Consider the following 23,780-nt stretch of genomic DNA (forward strand, 5'->3'; position numbering starts at 1 on the left):
CACAATAATTTATTTCTTAGAATTCGTGCTGAAATAAATATTTCTATTCATTTAAGAACATCATTTTAAGCAGTGTGGACTGTCCCTCTCAATACAAAATAAAATTCCAGGCCCAACAGTGTCAGAGTTTGTCCTAACCACAAAATATATGAAACTCGTGTTTTTGGAATTACATGGAAGCCATGTTGCCATGTGCCCAATTTCATAAAGCCTGTAAGCATAGACAAACTTGCTAAGCATAGACAAATCTTGCCCAACAGAAACTGGTTAACCAGCCAAAATTACATCGATCTGACTAGTGCCCCACTACTTTCTTTTCTTAACAGCTTATGAGATTGGGCCCAGGTATTGGCAATGGTCCCCCTGAAGAGTTTAACACATAAACTTTCACACATAGACTGTTTAGATTTTCCAATTGAAGTGCCCTTAGAAACGACCTAACCCTCTCAAAGCTGAAATTCCAGGCCTGGCAAGCTGTTTTCATTAAAATAAAAGGGATAAAATTGAGAATTAACCAGGGCTTGAAAACTGCACTGGGCCATTGACCAGAGTCTAGTAGGCTAGTATATAGAAATGTTGGGCCAGTGGCCGTTTTTTTCCCCGCCAATACCTTAGAAATAGTTGAAAAAACCAGCTGAAGCATTAAAGTTGTTTTATAACAATTTCTTTTAATTTGCCTTGCAAAACTGAAATAAGTACATCATTGTGTATGAAATCGTTGAAGAAAACAAACATACAATGTTCATGATTAATTGTATGGTGTATTAACTAAAAACCAATGATTTTTCATAATTTAGGCTGGTTTTTTTAAACCTCTATTAAAGCTCCTGTAATGTTTGAGGTACATTTGACTTTTCAGATTGTTTCGTAAATTTTGAATTTTTGTTAAAAATTTTTTATGCGATATTATTATTACCAATTCCACTATATGATAAGTAACCAATTTGTCTCCCGCTCCAAGTAGCAGGTTTTGGTGTAGCACACCATATCAATATGAGTCACTAAATTATGCAAAGTTGCGCATGACTGATGTCCTTTCAAAATTGAAGGTAATACGCATTGTCTATGATACCAATGGGCGGGGAATATTTCTCCTACAAATTATGATTAGTGATAGAAATTCTAGAGCATGATTGAGCACCAGTGAGAATAACACAATGGGAAAAGCTTACATTGCTTTACATGACACACTGTTTTTTTTTAATCAAGCACTTTGTGATCAACAAAACACATATTATTATTTGTAATATTCTAAAGTCTCCATGAGTGTATTTATTTTCCTAACCATCTTGGGTGAGTGACAACTCTAATCGCTGGGTTTTAATTTATGGTATTTTTTGTTTAAGATATTTTTGTTAAAATTTTGCAATATTATTAAACTCAACACAACTGCAACATGTGCTAAAAATGTAACGTGTGACATAATTAAAAAAAAATCCACAGATGCATTAAAAGGCACACACTTAAATATATATACTTTTTTGGATAAATAGCAGTGTATCAGTCAGTTTTGGACTGTTCAATCTGTCGCAAGTCATTCTCAACTGAACAGACTTTCTCCACGGCAAGGGTCTCCTTCGAGGAAATCTCAAACTCAGAGCTGGACCTGTGAAGGGTCCTCTTAGCAAACATCGGATGTTTCTCTGGTCTGTGTCTCCCGTCCTCGAGGTGCGGAGCGATAGGTGGCAAGATGGATGGAGCCGGTTTGGCGTTAATGTCTTGATCGCGGCCAGCTGCATTGGCGGCGAGAAACGGTCGAAGGTCCATGATTTCCGTCCGTGAGCGTGCGATCGGTCGGTGGGGACTGGCCGAACCCGAGTGTCTCGTCGTGACAATGAACTGTTTTGTCGCGGCGTCGGCCGTACATTCCAGTACATCTGCATTCTCAATACTCGCTGGGTGGACGGCGCGCAAGTGTCCCCTTAAGTTCTCCCCGGGTAGCAACCCGATGGAGCTGGATCGCACTTTATGTCGGCGGACATGATGCGGTTTATCTTTCGGTGGTACAGGACTTCCAATTCTTTCAGCCGGACTGGTATCGTCCCTTGCCTGATGTCTTAGCTTCAGTTGATGTAACTGGGTTGTCATGTAAGCTAAACTGTTCGAGCGCTGCTCAAGCTCACTGGTCATCCCTGATATTTTGCTCTGGTACTGTTTGATTTCATCCTGGTGTCGTCGATCCTGTATCTTAGCCTGCTGCTCAAGGATGATGATCTTGGAATCACGTTTCTGGACTTTCGTCTCCGCCTCTAAATAGCCTTTGGTCTTTTCCCGCAGCTGAGCCTCCAAAAGTTTTTGCTGTTTCTCATAAAATTCTGTGGAATTAAAACAAAAAACATCTTAATTTCAGGGTGACTGTTTGGTAGACTTTTATTTTTTAAAATTTATTAGTACAATGAAGGTGAATATAATAGCGTTGACTTAAATGACATCCACCAATCACTTCAAAAATATCAGATAGTGTCGAACATGGCGGCGGTCAGCTAAAGTGTTCAGAGCATGACATTAACACTGGACCACAGGCCCAAGGTCAGTGATTTTAGCGACAAATACAAGTCCGGTGGGCTTGTGTTTTTCAATAATAACACCTCATTGTTTTTATAACGAAAACCAGATAATACAAATATCTTTCAACTTCATTGAACTGAAGTATTGACCCATAAGAAAAATGAGCTAGATCTTCTCATAGCGCTTGCTTCGAAATAGGCTAAAATGTGAAACTGCGTAGATAGTGCTCTTCTCATTTTGATTTTGTCGTATAAAAAATTCTCTGGTCCAGTAACCGTTTGAGCTTCAACCCTGCAGTCTTGTGAATTTTCCCCCCAAATTCAAGACCCATAAAACTTCTTTTGTTTTGAACATTAAATTATGTGGCAGTTAAGCCTATGGCCACATGTGCCAGACACAGCCTTATTTTATCACCCAAAAGGGTACTGTCAGCCAGAATGCTCCATTTTGGAAAAAAATAAAATAAGTAAAAGCTTCTCTTTAATAAATCGTTCATCTGCAAAACTATTTCCCTGTCCGCAGATATTGTTTAGTACACAAATGAAACACTTTCCAGCCCCTCTCTCTGTAGCCTTGCTCAAGGCAGTCGCATTATTCGCTCCGAAAAGACGCAGCTGTAAACCCACCCGCCGTACCCTGTGCATGGTGTGTGCGATCACACCGAATGACCCACCCATATACACACTGTCACATCGCACGAATACTGTTCACACAAGTCATCGCACTCGTACACCACTAACCGCATGCGGAGGCCGTCAGGCCGACAGCCTTGTCAGGTCTGTATCTTCCCATTTTAATGTGTTGTATTGAAAAAATTCCAATAGTGGCAAAATGGGGGGGGGGGGGCTCTAGGATATGCTAGTATGCAGCTCATGAATATGTATATCGTTCGTCAGACCTATCAGACAACACAGGATGTGAGGCAAATGAATTATTCATTTTGACGTCCAATCACACACGCCTATCATGCTCGCTGAGCGTCCGTGGTGGTGGTGTGTGATGATGTAGACATGTCTCATCTTTCGCGGGCATTATGGTAATGAGCTGACCGTGGGAACTATTCGCTTATTATAGTAATGAGGTCAGTGGCTTCAACACAGACCCTACAAGGCTGTCGGCCTGACGGCCGACGCATGCGGATAGTGTACGGGGGCATCGTGTCGTGCGATGTTACGCACAGTGAATACGGGTGGGTTTTACGCACAGTGAATACGGGTGGGTTTTTATACAGCGGCGGTCTTTTTTCGGAGTGAATAATTCGACTGCCTTGAGCAAGGCTACTCTTTCTGTAAAACTCAAAGTTAAAATTCTCAACCAAAAATAAAATAATTCAGTTGAGAAGTGTTTTTGAACAAAATCTATGTGAAGTCAGAAACAACCATCTGCTTGGATTGCTTGATAAACGTTTTTTTTATTACAAAACACTTCATTTGAGAATTTGTTGCCCACAGTTTGATGAAAGAAAGGTCTTAACAAATTTCCAGGAGGCTTTAGTTCTTTGTCAATGAATGAACAATGGCTCAACATGATGTATTTGTGCTGCAACCTGACAGTAATGTTAATCTAGTTGACTATAATAACCACTGATGTGGAAACCTGCGTTGTGATTGCCATGGCAACGTTGAGTCTAATGCTTGGTTCAGAGAAATTCCCTTTTGACAGAGTTTATTGTTTTGTCCGTAAAATTGGGAGGCAGTCAGCCTCCATTGTAATATGAGGTTGTTGTATTGTCAAACTAATTAGTGACAGTCATTTACATTTGTCAGGGGACGGGTGAAATGTGGTCCAATAAACTGATCATCCAACAAGATGACGTATGCAATGACGCACCTTGGATAGTGCTTGACCACCTAAAACAACAGGCACTCGTCTCAATATGCATCATATGGAGCCAGCTCCAGGGCTCAATTTCAACCAGCCTGTAAGCACAAAAACTTGCTAAGCACAGAAAAATATTGCTTAGCAGAAACTGCTTATCGGCCAAAAGTCCATAAAGGTTATTGTTGTGATTGTTGCCACTCCCATATTGTTGTTGCTTAGCATACAAATTTGCTAAGCAGTATTTTTTATCTAAACAGGGACAGCTTTATGAAAATAGGCCCAATCCTGGAATTTCATCTGAGGGCCAATGCCATTTTTATATTGCAAAAGGCACTTAGATAATCTACTAAGGTGGGGGGGGGGGGCTTCTGAAGGGGCATAAAGGCATGTAATTCTAGGCCTGCTGAACATTTTCTTGCTTGCGCATCTTGATGTGGAAAATTAATTATTCATAGCTTCAACACAGAGCTGTGTGTGTGGCTGGCTGGAAGGGGGGGGGGGGGGGCAGTAAGCATGATGCTGGGTGTACTCACTTTTTAAGGGGTTGGGGTGAATAAAAAAAGCCCATAAAGATGAGAGATGAAAAATCATCTAGAGATTTTGTATTTTGTTAATTTTGAGAATTGCATTTATTCAAATTTTGCAAATTATTTAGCAGTACACAAAACTTTCAACAGGGGAAAATTAAACTGTGATTTTGACAGGTACCAAAATATGTTGAGACACAGCTTGAGCATTCTGATCTAGAAATCAGGAGTGTTGGGTTCGAATCCCACTAATGTAGCATGTGGACTTAGTTCCCCTCTGGACATAGTCTTGGATCCAAGATCATGCTGCACACACATATGACATTCAGATTAACATGCAAGTATCCTGCACACTGTACAAACTGGCAGTGAATAAACATAGAGGGCGCTGTGTACTTTTGTTAACCAGATCCCACCAAGGGATCTTAACTTTTTCTCACTTTTTTTTCACACACACCATGGTCTTGGAACCAATACTTCTCAGGACGTGGAATTCATAGAGAATAGACCATACCTAGGGTAACAACAGAGTACAGACACCAAAGATCTAAATAAATGTTATCCTACATAATTACAAATTATGCACAACATTATGCAATGCAATACACAAAGTGTGTATTTTCACGATAGGCCATTTGCATGAGTTAGATTTGAAAATTGTCTGGTACAATGACCTGCTTGATCACAAGTTACCACTTAAATTTGAATTCCTCACGACTATTTGGACAGTTCTTGGCTATGTCACATGATTAGGAGCAATTTGCAGTTACATAATAGCAGGGTACACCCATAGGACACAATTCTGAATGGTTTTGCTCATCCAGGGTTTGTTCATCTGGCTGGAGGTTGCTCTATGTAAAAGCTTGCCCCAAACCTTTTGAAATAGCACATAGCTGTCTCTATATTCTGAGCAACTCAAATGTAAGTGGTACATGGTAACTAAGCCTGTTCTTATACCTGACATTATTCGAAAAACTAACTCGCAAATCACAAATGGCTTATTTATGAGGTTTTCAGTTATCAGAACTCCCCCTCCCCATCCCACCCCGGCCCCCCCCCCAAAAAAAAAATAAAATAAAAAATAAAACATGAATATTCATTATACTGACCTTCATCAGGTGAGCCACTCTTCATGGCAAGTTCAAAGGTCAACTCTGCGCATTTCTTCTGCAGTTTCTGCAGCTCCTGGTGCAGTCCCTGCAGCGTCTTGGCGTGCTCCTGTTGCATAAACAGGATCGAGCTCTCCGCATTGCGCAGCTGCACGGTGAGAGGAGCGGCCATCTTGGAAAAGTGTTTTTTTCCGTCACTCTCGCTGGCTCATATCTGTTGGCAAAAAACACAGAGGGCACTTATTATTTTTTTATAAAGTAAAACAAAAAATTTGATGCTATTTCCAAAACATGAAACAATAAATATGAAGCGTTAAAGGGGCACGGACGTCATGATTGTAGCAGGCGTGTGGCTGTACTTGTAATTATGAACTCTGACCCAGTTACTGTCTGATGCAGGCTGGCCGCCACATCCAAAAAGGGCGGCGTCATTACACTGTGAACGGCCTGGATGTGATTTCTTTACATAAACAGTAAGGTGGCTCACTTGGATTTGATAATGGTAGGCTTAGGGACATCCCTACTAATATCACATATCCACAATTTTTGTAGGGAAATCACATCCAAACCATTCACAGTGTTATTCTATTGTAATGAGATGACCAGCGCGTACATGCGCAGTAGCTTGGCTAGAGTCAAGTATATGTACCGTGTAAAGCCAAAGGCCTGAAAATGGTCTAGTTGCAATGATCGCCATCAGGAGAATGGAGGGTTACAAGTATCGCAACTAGAAATGGTCATGATCACGATGACATGGGACTTTAACTGAAGATTCAGGTATTCTTCTTTTATGCTGACGAATACAAGGCGTCTTCAAGAACAAAACTAAAAGTGCTTTAGGCTATGTTTACCAACAACTACAGGCCTCAAATTTTATCTTTTAGAGCGCAAGGCCATTTTCATTTTGTGGGTAATAATGAAGAGTCACCGAGGAAAAAAAAAGAGGAAAAAAACAGAGTAATAACAGAGGGCGAAGGCCATGGCCCTCCGTTTTAATCCAGGCTTGTCTAACTGTCTCATAAATGTTTTGATTAAAAACAAATTACCTTGAATTTATGGCAGTGACAAATAACCCCCTTCATCAAAAAATAATTTTGAATAAAGGTAAATTATGAAGGCAATCACACAGAAATATCATAGCAGTTTGACAAAGAAAAACATTTTCGAGCAAGAGAAGCTGAAACCAGCATGTTTACTTTTTACATTGTCACTGAGACCCTAAAAAAAAAGCAGCTTCCATATACAGTATAATATTACGTGATTAGGAAAATTGTTTTTTTAACATTAAAATTTAGTTCTCGGAATTTAAGCCAAAATCATTTGTTTAGTTTAGATTAAAAATAATTGTCAAGCATGTCAAAAAATATTTACTACTCACTACAAAATTTTACAATTCAACAATATTCGAAAAATTTGTTTATGTGATGACAATACTAGTAACATATTGAAAACAATGACACCACCACTGAAACAATTTTCAAATTTAAAACAACATAGCTAGCTACCGCCTTTCCTTTCCATAGTAGAAATAATTTTATGAGACGAATCAGACATGCAGGCAGATTGGAATTGGAATTGGATTGGATGGTTGAATTGGAATTATTATGAAAATATCAACACAAACAAATCATGTTTTTAATAAATATCTTTACAAAAAAACCTTTGCACACAAATGAAATAAATCAACAAACCGGTATCATCTTCATTTGGGTGAATTCGTGATTAATTTTCCATTCCAAATTGCTGTATGATCCTTGGCTGGCACATTCACATCGTAGCAGACATTAATACATGTAATAATGCCCCCTGCTGTAGTTATGTAGCAAAAAATGTATTTATAATGTAACAACTGGTACTCTGCCAACAATGTATTGAGGTAGAGTGTTAGCATGGAACCAGTGCTCATCTCCAACACAACAACACGTTTGAGTAAATAAAGGCTGCTAGTCTTTCTTCGTGCACATTTTCCTGAGGCATGTTGGGCAGGGACGAAAAAACGTAATGTTCTTGGTGATTTTAATGTATGAAAGCATTATTTCTTAATTTTTTTATTTCTATTTTTTTAGGGAAAGGGGAAAAGGATATTGTAACGTTCTTTAGCTGAACAGCATTACTGTTTGCTTTCCTCGCTGTATGGAATCTTGAAAAGAGACTAGTGCTTGAGAAGTCACGTGACACAATAGTCTGGCTTTCAGATGAAGCGTGTATTTTTGTTCATTGTGTTCCGCAGCATTGCATTTAAAGTAATGCGCAAGTAGGCGGCGGAAATCAGACAGAAGTTATCAAACGTGGGAAAGCTGCACGCACATCCACAGAACAGGTAAATCCAAGTTTTGAAAGGATTTTTTTTCTTCAAAATGCAAATGGCATTTTAAAAACATTTATGATAACCTGCATTGATGATTAATTATGTTTTATATATGAGGTATATTTTGCATGTTTCAAAACATTGAACGTACTTAATGTTCTGACGTTCCCTCTTCGTTTTCTCACAAGCGACAAAATGTTCAAACTTTTCAACAAAAGTGTATGGACAAGTCGTGTATTTCCGACAGTGAAGGTTGCATGGCAGTTGGCCTTGCTTTTTCTGCAGTTGCAGCCTAAATTCAGAATACCTTGCAACTCGAAAAAGATAACGGAGAAATGTATGGTGTGCGTTTAGCCCAATCAAAACTGATGAATACAATATATATTCCTTTAAAAAAACATGATAAGTAGATCAAAGAGTCACTTGCCCATTGCCTTGACACAAACTTACAAACAAAGTCCCCCAAAAGAAAACCACAGAAAAGGATTTGACTTTTGTTGTTTGTTTTTTTTGTCCGCTTAAAAAAAGAAAATCCCCAATCTGTGATAAATGCTTAAAAATTCTTCAATAAACAAGTTCCTGAAGTTTCAATATTGTTGGATTGAAGCTTTATTATGAATAACCTTTAATTGCCTCCCGCACCCCCAATTCAATCCTAATTTTGCATGTTGTTTGTTGGAAAAGTTGGTTCTCTGAACTGCTAAAAATTTCACAATTTTTTTTAAAATCCTGCCAATTTATTGAATCTTGTTCTGTAATCTGTAAACAATGGAAAAGGGCCCTTGCTCTGCATCGTTCAAAAAACACTGAAATACGAAAAAGTTGTTTCATTTTGTTGCAGCCTGTTTTCAAAATAAGTGATCAAATTTCAATAAGATGGCTAGTTGCGATAACGTAACCCTCCTTCACGAGGGCAAAGCCGGAAGGTTATGAGGTATTCTTGAACAACAAACGGGAATTTGGTCCATCACGTACAATTTCGACAGGTAGTCAACAGATTTGCTCCAATCAAAACACCATTGAGAAAATAGTTTGAAGAAAAAGGACAAAAACCAGATCCCGGAGCGAATTTCCAGGTTCATATTTTGAAACTGTCGCATCGCACGTTTTTTGCAAATGCTTTATTTTTCTGTCACTAAGCACGAGCTTATTGGATTGACGAACTGCCGAGCCGCAGCCGAGTTGGACTGAACCATTCTGTGAAAGGGGTGTTACAAGGCAGTGCGTGCGCGCTATATGAGTGAACGGCAAGCATTGTAAACAGACAGCGCATATGACTGCCACACCTTCTAACCTTCCGGCTTTGCCGTCGGGAGGAGGGTTTTGTTATCGCTACTATAAGATGGCTAACTGGTGCTGTCAGAATTTCACAAGTTATGAAAAGTTTCATTGAAGACAAACAGAAAGGATTTCAAACTCTCAGTTTTAACGATGTTTGTCTGTAAAAAAAAAGGAGAGACATACGCTTACGATTCAATCATAGTAAATATTTGTATTTTTGGATTTATTTATTTGTTTGCACTTATTAGCTAACTGCCAGACTCAGAGATGGCGGCCCTGCTTGGGGGCTACGGCATACCCCCTCCACCAGGTACCTACGTCCAGCCAAATGTGCCTCCTCAGCAGATTCCAAGCTACATGACGGAGGAAAAATTACAAGAAAAAGGTACACTTTCATGTCTGTTTGCTTCGTCTTTTAAAGGACAAGACCACCAAGGCATTTTCTCCTTGGTAAAGGGCAATATACGAGGAAATCTTAAATTTCTACTGTAGCATTTAAAGGGTACCAAGGCAATGATCAGGGGGCATAGAGGCAATCCCCTTTGATGCTTCATGAAGTATCAGGCCTGCACATTGTCTCAATGCAATGCCAATTTTGTGTAACCGTTTTTTGCACCTCCATAGATGAGATCAAAAGCTGCAGTGATGCTGTTTTGGGTTGTGACAAACTAAATCAACGGGATACTTTTTGACGATAGAGGGCGTCCCACTCACCACTTCTTTTCTATTGCTCTAGTCGCTTTGAACAATGGAAAAGGATTAGGCCTAATTTCATGGACCTACTTCATTCGGAATTGAGCACTTATTCCCAATAGAACTATGTGCTTTAGAGGGTGTTGTAAACAATGAATTATATTGTGGTGTGATACTAAAACTCATTTTTGTCTTTTTAGGGGGGACTTTTAGATTACATCATGACTGTGTCTCAAATAACTTCAAGAGAAAAACTTGTTTTCAGAATTATATCAACAGTTATCCAAGATTGATTAAGGATTGATTACTTCATTTCTAAATTTATATAAAAGGATTTTTGAGAAAAAGGGAGTAGGTCCTTCTTGCTTTTTAGAATACCTCTTATTCAAAAACATTATTTTTTTTCTCCATCAGCTCGAAAATGGCAGCAGCTTCAGTCCAAACGTTACGCAGAGAAGCGGAAGTTTGGCTTCGTGGACGCTCAGAAGGAGGACATGCCCCCTGAGCATGTCCGCAAGATCATCCGCGACCACGGAGACATGACCAACAGGAAATTCAGACACGACAAGAGAGTGTATCTTGGGTGAGTCAACTTTTTATAGATATTATTTTTAACGGCACCCTTAACCCCCGAGTATTGGCTAGAAACCCTCCTGGGCCCAAATTCATAAAGCCTGAAGTCACAAAAACTTACCAAGCAAAGAAAAACATTGCTCAGCAGAAACAGGTTAACAACCTCAAGTTTCATTGTCGTGACTGGTGCCCCACTCAAACATTATTAGCAAAGAAATTTGTCAAGCAGTATTTTCTGCTAAACAGCTTGATGAAATTGGGTCCTGCTTTCTGAACAATACTCCACACTGTGGTACCTCGACAACCAACACCCACCATCCAGAGCTTAAATTTGGGGGGGGGGGGGAATCCAAAAGATCTCAAGACTTGGAGCTCAGAATCCATACTGAATTGGGTTTTTATTTACCGGACCTGAATAAAAATGTGAAGAGACTACAAATCAAAATGAGAAAAAGGTTTTATCATCTTAACTGTTTCGTTTAAACAAAACACCAACTCTTCTGTTTTATGGTTGATACTCAGCAGGATTGAAAGATACTTGTGAGACTCGATTTCCACATTTGAACATCATTCTTTTGAGGCAAAGACGTTGAATTGAAAAGGAACCCAAGACCGCCAGACTAGTCTTATCTTGAGTTTACTGGCCCAACACTGGAATCACTGGCCTTTTGAAGTTTTCAAAATGTGTGCATTTTGTTTTATTTTTTTCAGAGCTCTTAAGTACATGCCCCATGCTGTGCTGAAGCTCATTGAGAACATGCCCATGCCCTGGGAGCAGATTCGAGACGTCAACGTTCTGTATCACATCACCGGTGCCATCTCTTTTGTCAACGAGGTCGCGAGGGTCATCGAACCCGTCTACATAGCACAATGGGGGTGAGTAGTAAGACTTGCATTGCCACCGTTGTCGTATTCTCTGTACACTAGCTGATGATACTAAAACCTTTTCTAATTCTGTAAAAGAGGAACCAAACTATATTACAATATGGTCTTAGTTTGATCACATTGGTATAAATTGCTGCCAAAACCAAGTATCTTGGGAGTCAACACCAAGCGTGTCAACGTCATGTCTAGAATTTTCACTACACCGTTTGGAACATCAGGATATTGACTGCCAAAATGGTGCAACCAAGATTCTTGTGAAGATGGTGCCAGGTGAATTTTGGATCAATAGGATATAAACAAAAAAGCTGTGACATAAAGACATAAAAACAATTGTCCCAATTTCTATTATGTGGAGAAAATACATGTGCTCCAAAACAATGCTGCTCGTATCATTTTCTTGCAACCCAAATACACACACGCATCCACTCTTCTCAAACAATTACACTGGTTACCAGTTAAACAACGCATTACCTTCAAAACATCTGTGAACATGCACAAAGAACTCTCTAACGTACTTCCACAATACCTTACAGAGTCGCTAAATTTCAACAAACCTGGCCGGAGTGGGCTCCGCTCCGGCCAGAATCTAACAATCCCTCGCACACACAAAATGGCAGGGGACCGGTCCTTTTCAGTCGCTGGTCCCCGGTGCTGGAACGCCCTACCAAGTCATATTCGGAACACCAACACACTCCAGACATTCAAGAGTAAATTAAAAACACATCTATTCTCATAATCGTCTTTTCCGTAGCACTCTTCCAGCGCATTGAATTTTGTAAAATGTGCTTTATAAGTCTCGTTTATTATTATTATATTATATTAAAATAAACTACTTGGTAAATATCTACCATGAATCTTGCTTGGCAAATAGCTTATAGTGAATAGTACTTAGCAAATAGTGCTTCTGCCTAAAGAGGCTACATTTCTTTACTTTTTATTTTGAGTCACACTTGCTGTGGCTGCTGTTTTAATTTATTTTCAATTTCATTTATTTTGTTTACCCTAGAACCATGTGGATTATGATGAGACGTGAGAAGCGTGACCGTCGTCACTTCAAGCGTATGCGCTTCCCTCCCTTCGATGATGAAGAGCCCCCTCTGGATTACGCTGACAACATCCTGGACGTTGAGCCGCTTGAGCCAATCAACATGGAGCTTGACCCTGAGGAAGACGGACCGGTGTATGAATGGTTCTACGATCACAAGCCACTGATTGACTCAGTGTAAGTAACAGGGGATGCTAGGCTTGGGTGGTTTGGCGCTTTTCAACAGTTTAATATTCAAATATCAAGTTATAAACCATAAGGGCAACTGACTGTGTGAATTTTAAATAGTTTGGGGTGAACCATGACAAATTTACTAGAGCGAGATTTGAACCAATAACCTCCGGTTGAATGCACTACCAACTATACTTTCTATCCCTATTTTGTTGATTTTCCTTTTTTTCTTTGTTCAACCCCGAATTAGTTCAACATTCAAACAGGTCTGATACGGTTATGAATGTCTGCCAGAGCTTGTCTATCATTTAAAACCAGAGTGGATGACATTAACAGTCAGACAGCAGAAATGCATTTCTTATTATCAGTCCGTTTTGGGGGTTTTTTTTTCACCGTTTAGATTTCAAATCTAAACCACCTATTTTTGGTTCTGTTTGATTTCAGGAACGTCAACGGGACCAGTTACAAGAGCTGGCGTCTGACCCTTCCCATGATGTCCACAGTGTACCGTCTTGCCAACCAGCTTCTTACAGACCTTGTCGATGAGAACTACTTTTATCTCTTTGATCTCAAGTCATTCTTTACCTCCAAGGCCCTCAACATGGCCATCCCGGGAGGGCCAAAGTTTGAGCCGTTGGTGCGGGATGCAACCCTCCTGTAAGTCGAACCATTTTGTTGTTGCTGTATCCTGTAAGTCGAACCATTTTGTTGTTGCTGTATGTCTCATTCCTTGTCAGGGCTCGTTCAAAATTTTCATCATTTTATATGGTCGTACAGAAAGGATTTGGATCTGGGCCCAATTTCATACAGCTTCTTAAGCAGCTAATTTTGTTAACAAAATTAGCAGATTACCAGTAAGAAAAAGTGCATGGGAAATGGTCTTGTGGCAGGTAACCTTATTGTGATGAAGCATAGTTTTTTGTGCTTGGCTACTTTTTCTGCTTAGACAGCTCCACGATGTTGGGGCCTGAGTTTTAGAAATACTTTGCTTTTATACCACTTTACACCACCAGTAGTGTAGCATTCTCCGAAAGACGAGCAGATTATACTGTTGGAAATGTTGAGACCACACCGGCTGTTTTTAGAGCCAACACTCCCGCAAAAAAAATTTACACATGGTAGTAACCGCAAGCTTATTTATTTATAGTTTCTTCCTATCCACACCATGCAAAGCTTCTAAGAATACTTACTTTACTGTTTGGTTTTCATATTTTTCGTTTGAAAATTGTTTTTGGATTTGACAGAGACGAAGACTGGAATGAGTTTAACGATGTGAACAAGATCATCATCAGGCAACAGATCCGCACAGAGTACAAGATTGCCTTTCCCTATCTGTACAACAACCTGCCGTACTTCGTACAGCTCACATGGTAAGTGCAACAGGTGTAAAGCTAAATGATAAAAATAGTGGCTTCTTATATAGCTCACATATCTGTCACTCAGTGACACTCAAGGCGCTTTAACATGCAGTATTTCTTGAAAGGTATGTGGGACTACGTTGACACCTGGCGGACCTCTTCTCTTTTCCGATAAGTGCACTGGGTTCGTTACACAACTATATGATGTATAGGTGATCAGGCATTGCGTGGTGAGGTAGCACTGTATATTTAGCTTTTAGAGTACATTTTTGCATCGGGGATAAAGAAATAAATTTGTTATATACCCTAACACTGATGTGCACTGTACTTTCCTGAGTCCTTTTTCACTGAACTCGGAGGGGAAAGTATACAGTGCTGTATACACATCGATGTGAGGGTAAAGACCAAATTATATATATGGTTTGCTGTATAAACACCATGTTGGTTCAGATCCAATTCTAGTCATATTTTGTTTGTTCAACCGCAAATCTGAATATGTTACTTATACAATATCTGTTTTGTGTGTTAAGGTATCACACTCCCAGCGTAGTGTTCATCAAGACTGAAGATCCAGATCTCCCAGCGTTCTACTTTGATCCTCTTATCAACCCAATCTCACACAGACACAGCGGCAAGGTAAGAACACATGGTTAGGCAAAGGCGTCTACAGTTTATTTTCAGAAATGGTTAAACAGAACTTGTGACTTGCGTTTAATCCCCTAATGGTTTCCACTGATACCAATAAATTCCTTAAAAGTTTCCACTGATTCCAATTGAAACTACGAGTCAATCTGTTCAAGGAGCAGATGTCAACACACTTTTCAAGGGTTTACAGTGCACATTGGTTTAAGGGTGAGGCATAAAAAGAGAAAAATTTATGTTGACGTTATCCGGCCGACCCTAAAAATATGGCCGCCCCTGGATGTTTTTGTTTTTTCATGGAAAGAAATGTAATGATTACAATCTTTTTAAATTAGTTATAAATACGTTAAAACCATTTCTGACTGTTTCTCACTGTTGACTGACGCTCCCCGCGCGTGGAACTTGCATGACTTGCACAATGTTGCACCATAATTTTCTCTTTGGTTGCACCAATGATTGAACGTGAAAAAAAAAATCCCTACCGACCGACCCTATTTTTGGGGGCCTGTTACGCCAACCAAACCAAATGATGTTCTTTATCCCAGATACAAATTTAACATCTGTTAAAGCGTTGTGGTACCTGCTGCTAAATTCTGTGTATCCTTGCCAATCCTGTATAATAACTTCCATAAATCATGGTGCCATAAAGATATGGGTCTCATACTTAAAAAAATGTTGCTTCACAAACCTTGCAGGAAAACATGCTTTGAAACACCCCTAGGGGTGTGATAAAGCACTAAAAAAAATCTTATAAATATTTTTAATACCTTTCATGAATCTCCAGGTTACAGAGCCACTGCCCGATGACGATGAAGAGTTTGAGCTACCTGACTACGTACAACCATTCCTACAAGACAGACCCCTGTACACTGATAACACAGCTAACGGGATCGCCCTGCTGTGGGCACCAAGGCCATTCCATCTTCGCTCTGGCAGGCACAGACGAGCAGTGGACATACCACTTACTAAAACATGGTGAGTGGTAGATGGAATTTCATTTTAGGGCAAGGTCATTTGAATTTTGCAGTTTGTTTGTTATTTTTATAGCCAGAGATAATACTTTTTTTTTTAAATAACTATTCATGCAGATGTCTTTTACTCTTAATTTTCGTACATGATTTTCTTGTGTCCCATTTCTTTCAGGTACCGTGAACACTGTCCCAGTGGTCAGCCCGTCAAGGTGCGCGTATCATACCAGAAGCTTCTCAAGATCTACGTCCTCAACGCCCTTAAACACAGACCACCAAAGTCACAGAAAAAGAGGTGAGGACTTTCTGTAAACTTTTAAGATGTTTTTTTTTTCATTCATGCATAAGTAGACATTAAGATAACTTTTGTTCAGATTTTATTTCTGTAACAATTAATAACCTTAAGAGAAACTGACTGGAAATTTTTAGAATGGTTCGGGTTAGAAGAAAAAAAATAAACGGAGCAGGACTTGAACCAACCACCTCCATATGAATGTACTGGCGCTCTACCAACTGAGCTTTCCAGTGCTATGTTGGCGGTCTCCTTATTTTGTCAAAATCTTTTATCAAAGGTGCCAGTCAGAAGCCATATAACTCCTTAGCTGCCATGTAGCCAGGCAGGAATCACACCCAAGTTTATGATACAACCTTTGTTGACTATTCCATATTTACTATTATCTTCCTGTTCCTAACTCAACCTTAACCTTCGCTCTCCCAAGATACTTGTTCCGTTCCTTCAAGTCCACTAAGTTCTTCCAGTCGACGACCCTTGACTGGGTGGAGGTTGGTCTTCAGGTCTGCCGTCAGGGCTACAACATGCTCAATCTCTTGATCCATCGTAAGAATCTCAACTATCTCCATCTGGACTACAACTTCAACCTCAAGCCAGTCAAGACACTCACAACTAAGGTATGAGGAACAGGGGCTTCAATCGTGGCCATATCTCATATGGCCCCCATACCAAAAACCAATCTTTCTTCTTTTTACGCCCCACTGTGCAAGCAATGAATGTTCATTGTGTGTGCAAATTCTTAACTTTTTTAAAGCCTCTCTTTTTATGTCAAATTATTTGTATATATGTATTTTCTTTATGCTAAAAAAATTTCAGACAATTCAAGCCCTGTCTCGTTGGGCCCCTGCTCCTGTTCAATGTTGGCGCTCGTAACACAATCTCCGCTCCATCTGGGGTAAATAACATTAAGCGTAGAGCCCATGATGGCCCAGGTTTATAGCTCTGTATCCAAGCGTATCTCTGATCTAATTCCACAAAATCACCCGAGAGCTTTCTCTTTTATTCTCATTCTCATTTTGTTAATCTGTGCATCACTGGATTAAAAGTCTATTAAGTTCTACAATGTATGAACAAGTAGGTCAGGTCTTGTGCCAAAAAAAAAATCGATTGTTTCAAAATGGCATTTTACTTTATATATTTTTTTGTTTGACCTGTAGGAGCGTAAGAAATCACGCTTCGGCAATGCGTTCCATCTGTGTCGTGAGATCCTACGTCTAACGAAGCTCATCATTGATAGCCATGTGCAATACAGACTGGGCAATGTAGACGCATTTCAGGTAAGTCCTCAGTGACAAACTTTTATGTTATGCGTTAACGCTCCTATGTTTTTAAGGTACTAGACACTATTGGTAATTACTCAAAATAATTGTAAGCATAGAAACTTACTTGGTTAGAAGCTGTTGAATGCGCCACGGCACCTTGTAAATGCTTTTAAGGTGCTTGATCTCAATTCAAAACCTGTCTAAAAAATGTCTCCTGTTTTGATTATATTTGCATGTGTTCAAAGTGTACACTACCAGGGAGTATTTCATAAACAGTAGTCCTTCTTGTAAAACAAATGAAAGATAGGAGTAATTTGAAGTTTTTAGACAGCCATTTTGGCCTGGTTATTTTTCAACTCTGGTATAATTTTGCTGTGGTTACTTTTCTAGCTGTCAGACGGTCTGCAGTACATCTTTGCCCACGTGGGTCAACTGACTGGTATGTACCGCTACAAATACAAGCTGATGAGACAGATCAGGATGTGTAAAGACATCAAGCACATCATCTACTATCGCTTCAACACGGTGAGTGGTGATGTCAGGGTTTGACCGATGTTCGGGTCAGGGTAAAGGAGGTGGTTCTCACTGGGAAATGCCTGAATATAATATGAATATTCATTCCTTTCCTTTAGATGTTGAAGTTCTTTTTAACTTGGTGTAAATATTCATGAAATTACTGTCCATGGTTGTATAGGGTCATATGGTCATTATTCATAGTGTTCACCCAGATGGAGCAGTGAACCTCAAGCTTAAACCCTACAGTTTGCATATAAGAAAATGAAAATGTATGGTTTATATTTTGATAGACATATTTTTTTGAAAGCAGTTGCAATTATTGTGGCAGTTGTTGAATTTTGCTTTTTCTCTCTGAAAATCCCCTACAGACTTTGTACGCAAAATGCGTAGTGGAACTTCCATCTCTTAAAAATTTCCCCCGTGGAGACTTTCTGTTCCTATTGCCTTCGGTCTCCATAAAATAGCAAATTTTGAAACCCATGTTTACATACAACTGCAAGTCCTAACATCTCTCTCTCTCTCCTCCAGGGCCCAGTTGGCAAGGGACCGGGCTGTGGGTTCTGGGCTCCAGGGTGGCGTGTCTGGGTGTTCTTCCTGCGTGGGATCACCCCTCTCCTGGAGAGATGGTTGGGCAATCTACTGTCCAGACAGTTTGAAGGTCGACACTCCAAGGGCGTCACTAAGACGGTCACCAAGCAGCGAGTGGAGAGTCACTACGATCTTGAGCTCAGGGCTTCGGTAAGTTTGCCCAGGATCCTGAAGGGTAGTGACCTACAAACAGCATGCATCCATCACATGGACCCAATTTCGTAAAGCCTATAAGCAAAAAAACTTGCTAAGCACAGAAAAAATTGCTTAACTGAAATTGGCCCAAAAATTACCTAACTTTGACATCGTTGTGACTGGTTTTCCACACAATTTTTGACAAGCAAAGAAATTTGTCAAGCTGTGTTTAATGCTTAACAGCTTTAAATTAATTTTGTGCATTGTATGGTATCTGCAGGCAGGTGTTTTGTACATGACTTGTCTGTTCGTATAATCAATGCTACAGTAATTGATCAGTGCTTTGCATCGTTGGATGGCTGTGTCTGTCACAGTGGCTTGCCATCCTGGAATCAACCTGATACATGCTCTAAGCCCGTTTCATACTTCACACGAAAGCGAATGCGAAGGTTATTATGTGACACAAACAATCTTGGCGGGCCATTTTCTTTAGATTCGCTTTCGCAATTTGCATGAAGTATGAAGCAAGCTTCAATCAGAAACTTAGTTTAGTTTTCTTTTCCTGTTCATAATCAAATTTAAAATCCAAATTGATAGCGTAACCCTCTGCACAATGCAATTGGATACATTCGCTAAAGTAACTTTGTGTCATATTAGACCTTTATTTTGGTGTAGCTATCTCGATTTTCTTCCATTCAAATCGATGTAACAGAACCGAAGCTGGATGGAGAAATAGTCTGTTTCCTGTTTTTTACAACGTTTCATTTTTGTTTCCTATTCTTTCTATTATTTAAATTTTATGCACTGAAAAATATTTCTGATGTACAAACAAAATTAAAATCTTTGGGTTGATCAAAGAAAAATTGGCCAGAGAGGATTTGAACCTGCAGCCTGAAGATTAACATGTAAGCGCTCTTCCAACTGAGCTATTTATCTAGCCCTATGCTAGTGGTCTCCTTACTTTGTTGATATCTTTGTTCGGGTTCACCATAAAAAAAAAATTTGGTCAATGGAAGAACAGCCGATTCTTAAGATACTGAATTTTGTATTGTTTGTTGTCAAGGTGATGCACGACATCCTGGACATGATGCCTGAGGGGATCAAACAGAACAAGGCTCGTACCATCCTACAGCATCTTAGTGAAGCATGGCGCTGCTGGAAGGCCAACATCCCATGGAAGGTAAGATAACCCTCAAGAACTAAGATTGAACCAGGGATGAGAAATTCCAGACGTTTACAGACCTAAAAATTCTGAGCTTTGAGCCCTTTTTTTTAATTTTTCACTAGTGAATAGTTTTGAAAAGAAAGAGTTGCTTTAAAAAAAAAATTGTACTGTTAAATAAAAAATGAGGAAAAAGTATAACTAAGCTCTTTATTAAAATGGAATCTGTTCATGCTTAAATTTATTACATTTTTCTTGATGACATGATTTAAAAAACATGTTAAATTGAATAATCAGTGGGTTCAACATTTATCAGATTTACCATCTAACTTAAAGTTAATAACCCAAATTCCCAAAGCCCAAAAATGACTCGTCCAAACTGACCTCCACAGGTACCCGGTCTGCCCACGCCCATCGAGAACATGATTCTCCGCTATGTCAAATCCAAAGCCGATTGGTGGACCAACACTGCCCACTACAACAGAGAGCGTATCCGGCGTGGTGCCACCGTCGACAAGACGGTTTGTAAGAAGAATCTTGGTAGGCTGACTCGTCTGTACCTCAAGGCTGAACAAGAGAGACAGCACAACTACTTGAAGGTAACGTTGATTCTGCTATTTTGTTGACCAATTCAATCCACAGTACTTAAAGGCAGTGGACACTATTGGCAATTGTCAAAGACTAGCCTTCACAGTTGGTGTATCTCAACGTATGTATAAAATAACTAACCTGTGAAAATTTGAGCTCAATCGGTCATCGAACTTGTGAGATAATAATGAAAGAAAAAAAACACCCTTGTCACACAAAGTTGTGTGCGTTAAGATGGTTGCGTTTGAGACCTCAAGTTCTAAATCTGAGGTCTCGAAATCAAATTCGTGGAAAATACTTCTTTCTCGAAAACTATGGCACTTCAGAGGGAGCTGTTTCGCACGTTTTATACCATCAACCTCTCCCCATTACTCGTTTCCAAAGCAGCATGCAGCATCAGAGTATAGCTTTCTTTAGAAGACGATCAGAGCATACTGATTGAATCGTTGAGTTGAAACCGACGGTTCTTTTCAGAACCACCCCAACTCATTTAGAGATAGTCATTACATGGTGTTACCGCAAACCTTTCCTTATACAAAAATTCAATATAATAATACTCATAATAACTAGTTCTTATATAGCACATTACTCAATTACATATCAATGCGCTTTACAGTAATGCCATGGTCATTGAGCCAATAACATCCCTGTCATCTTTCTCAGCTCCCTGGGGAGTGTACAGCTCTGAGCTGCCGTGCCGCTCCAGTGGCTTTTTCATACACAATATCAACCTCATACCTTATAGTAACTATTATACCCCTGAATGAAGAGAAGCAATTATAGTAGAGCATCTTGCTCAAGGACACAAGTGTCATGATCAGGATAAAAACCCATTCTTAACCACTAGGCCATGACACCCTACAAATATCATCAACATGGTTTTGAATAAGAGAATCAAAGTTCGATGAAAAGGTTTTAAACAAGTTTTTTCAAACACACTGTGGTATAATTTTACTGAGACAAGGTCAAGGTTAAAAAAACTAAAGGTATACTTTGCCTGTAGGTTTAACAACCGAACCAGTGGCCAGATATAGGTCTTCAGTTTCAACAAAAACTCCATTTGAAACTATCGCAATACTGACTTTCCTGACATTACTTGAAGAACCTGCAAACTCAAATTGTTAAAGCCATTGGACACTTTTTAAACAGAACAAAAATTAAAAGTTCACAGATTTGCAAATAACTTACAGGGTTTACAGAAGGTAATGGTGAAAGACTTCCCTTGAAATATTATTCCATGAAATGCTTTACTTTTTGAGAAAACATTAAAACATCTATCAATTCTCGATCGAGAATACATTACACGGCGAAACGTGCAGAAACAAGGTGGGTTTTCTCGTTATTTGCTCCAGACTCTGATGACCGATTGAGCCTAAATTTTCACAGGTTTTTAATTTAATATTTAAGTTGTGATACACGAAGTGTGGGCCTCTGGACAATACTGTTTACCAATGTTGTGCGATTACTTTAACTTGTTTTTCAGGATGGTCCATACATCACAGCAGAGGAGGCCGTCGCCATCTACACTACCACTGTCCATTGGTTGGAGAGTCGTCGTTTCTCCCCGATCCCATTCCCGCCTCTGTCTTACAAGCATGACACCAAGCTGCTCATCCTGGCTCTGGAGAGACTCAAGGAGGCATACAGGTCAAAAGAAAACAAAAATTCCTTCAACCCAAACTTTTTTGAGAATATATTCTCTGGGAATTTTGTTGGTTCTCATACCCACGTTTGCGATTCAACCTGGGAAGCAGCAGCCATTATTTCAAATATCAATAAACTATATGGGAAACTGACTTGGTAAATTTTAAACAATTTGGGGTTGAACAAATAAACATTTACTAGAGAGGGATTTGAACCAACGACCTCTGAACCGAACATCCATGGAGTGGAAAAGAAATGTGTTCTCAAAATTTGTAGGATTATATCTCAAAGAGTTTATTATGCATTGTATGGTATCTGCAGGCAGGTGTTTTGTACATGACTTGTCTGTTCGTATAATCAATGCTACAGTAATTGATCAGTGCTTTGCATCGTTGGATGGCTGTGTCTGTCACAGTGACTTGCCATCCTGGAATCAACCTGATACAAGAATTTAAGCAATTTTGAATTGTGTTTTTATTGTTGACAGTGTTGAGAGTCGGTTGAACCAGTCCCAGAGGGAGTAGTTAGGCTTGATTGAATAGCCATTTGTATAATAACCTTTGTAAGCCACTCAAACCTTAATAAGCCACCCGGACTTAACTGTATTTCTGCAGGAATTTTTTTTTTAATGAGGACTTACGAGTTGTGTTTTTATTCTTAACAGTGTAAAGAGTCGGTTTAACCAGTCCCAGAGGGAGTAGTTCGGTTTGATTGAACAGCCTTTTGTATAAAAACCTTTGTAAGCCACTCCGACTCTGCATTTCTGCATGTATTTTTTGTTTTGACTGAGGACTTTTGAGTTTCGTTTTATTCTTCACAGTGTTAAGAGTCGGTTGAACCAGTCCCAGAGGGAGGAGTTAGGCTTAATTGAACAGGCATATGATAACCCTCACGAGGCACTCAGTCGTATCAAGCGTCATCTACTCACACAGAGAGCCTTCAAAGAGGTAAACTTACCCCCTCACCAACCTCCCCCCCTTCCCCTCATCAACCCTTCTCAGTATTTTCCCGAGCTCTTTGAAAAAAGACCACAGGCAAATCACTAGGGTGGGATTCAAATCCATGACCTTTGCATTGCTAGAGCAGATGTCCTACCACTAGACCACCGAGCTTGGAAAGTACTGACTATATAGTGCTTAATACGCACCGTTGTAAGGGTAAATACAAATAACATGTATGTTCCTTATCCCAGTACAAAACTAACAACTAAACTTTCTTAATAATTCGTACCCTTGATCCCAACAGGTCGGCATTGAGTTCATGGATCTCTACAGTCACCTCATCCCAGTGTACGATGTGGAACCTCTAGAGAAGATCACGGATGCTTACCTGGATCAGTACCTGTGGTATGAGGCAGACAAGAGGAGGCTGTTCCCTCCATGGATCAAGCCAGCCGATACCGAGCCTCCTCCACTGCTGGTCTACAAGTGGTGTCAAGGTGGGTCATTAAGATTGTTAGTCAGAGTTAGGGGTCCTTCCAAAAGGATCAGCAGCCGATTTCAAGAAACGCTAGGATAAATCCAGTCTCGAATTACGGCGAGTAACTCATCCTAACTTAGGATGGGTTCAATGCGTCCTAACGTCTACGGATATGGAACTTAACTTGTTCTGAGTCCTAAAAAAGAGTTTGGTGGAGACGATGGCAGGACGTTTAACCGGTTATCAGTTAAACTGTAAATAAGCACTGAAATCTGTTGCCAAATT

At 39.7% G+C, this 23,780-nt stretch overlaps 2 protein-coding genes across 2 annotated transcripts in view; one reads left to right on the forward strand and one right to left on the reverse strand.

Annotated features, from left to right (window-relative positions):
• Nucleotides 1-685: 685 nt before the first annotated feature.
• LOC139939082 (coiled-coil domain-containing protein 92-like) lies at nt 686-7,815 on the reverse strand. Its single transcript, XM_071934816.1, has 3 exons — nt 7,657-7,815; nt 5,966-6,179; nt 686-2,315 (listed from the first exon to the last, which is right to left on the reverse strand). Exons 2-3 carry the CDS (start codon nt 6,135-6,137, stop codon nt 1,501-1,503), a joined length of 987 nt encoding a protein of 328 aa, XP_071790917.1. The 5' UTR covers nt 6,138-6,179; nt 7,657-7,815; the 3' UTR covers nt 686-1,500.
• A 399-nt stretch (nt 7,816-8,214) lies between these two features.
• LOC139938147 (pre-mRNA-processing-splicing factor 8) overlaps nt 8,215-23,780 on the forward strand; it is a 41,377-nt gene continuing 25,811 nt past the window's right edge. The window contains exons 1-19 of the mRNA XM_071933528.1: nt 8,215-8,285; nt 9,803-9,939; nt 10,662-10,830; nt 11,532-11,696; nt 12,712-12,927; nt 13,366-13,578; nt 14,166-14,291; nt 14,810-14,915; nt 15,706-15,896; nt 16,065-16,184; nt 16,609-16,798; nt 17,339-17,458; nt 17,834-17,968; nt 18,488-18,697; nt 19,746-19,862; nt 20,237-20,443; nt 21,916-22,079; nt 22,897-23,023; nt 23,322-23,514. Coding sequence (XP_071789629.1) covers nt 9,822-9,939; nt 10,662-10,830; nt 11,532-11,696; nt 12,712-12,927; nt 13,366-13,578; nt 14,166-14,291; nt 14,810-14,915; nt 15,706-15,896; nt 16,065-16,184; nt 16,609-16,798; nt 17,339-17,458; nt 17,834-17,968; nt 18,488-18,697; nt 19,746-19,862; nt 20,237-20,443; nt 21,916-22,079; nt 22,897-23,023; nt 23,322-23,514 — 2,887 coding nt within the window. The 5' untranslated portion in view covers nt 8,215-8,285; nt 9,803-9,821. The remainder of the gene's footprint in view (nt 8,286-9,802; nt 9,940-10,661; nt 10,831-11,531; nt 11,697-12,711; nt 12,928-13,365; nt 13,579-14,165; nt 14,292-14,809; nt 14,916-15,705; nt 15,897-16,064; nt 16,185-16,608; nt 16,799-17,338; nt 17,459-17,833; nt 17,969-18,487; nt 18,698-19,745; nt 19,863-20,236; nt 20,444-21,915; nt 22,080-22,896; nt 23,024-23,321; nt 23,515-23,780) is intronic.

This window comes from Asterias amurensis, chromosome 6, assembly GCF_032118995.1.
Source record: "Asterias amurensis chromosome 6, ASM3211899v1".
Classification (NCBI taxonomy): domain Eukaryota; kingdom Metazoa; phylum Echinodermata; class Asteroidea; order Forcipulatida; family Asteriidae; genus Asterias; species Asterias amurensis.

Coding starts and splice junctions, on each gene's coding strand:
- LOC139939082 (XM_071934816.1), bottom strand. CDS start 6,137: ATGGCCGCTCCTCTCACCGTGCAGCTGCGCAATGCGGAGAGCTCGATC. Junction 2,316..5,965: donor GAGTGGCTCACCTGATGAAG/GTCAGTATAATG, acceptor TTAATTCCACAG/AATTTTATGAGAAACAGCAA.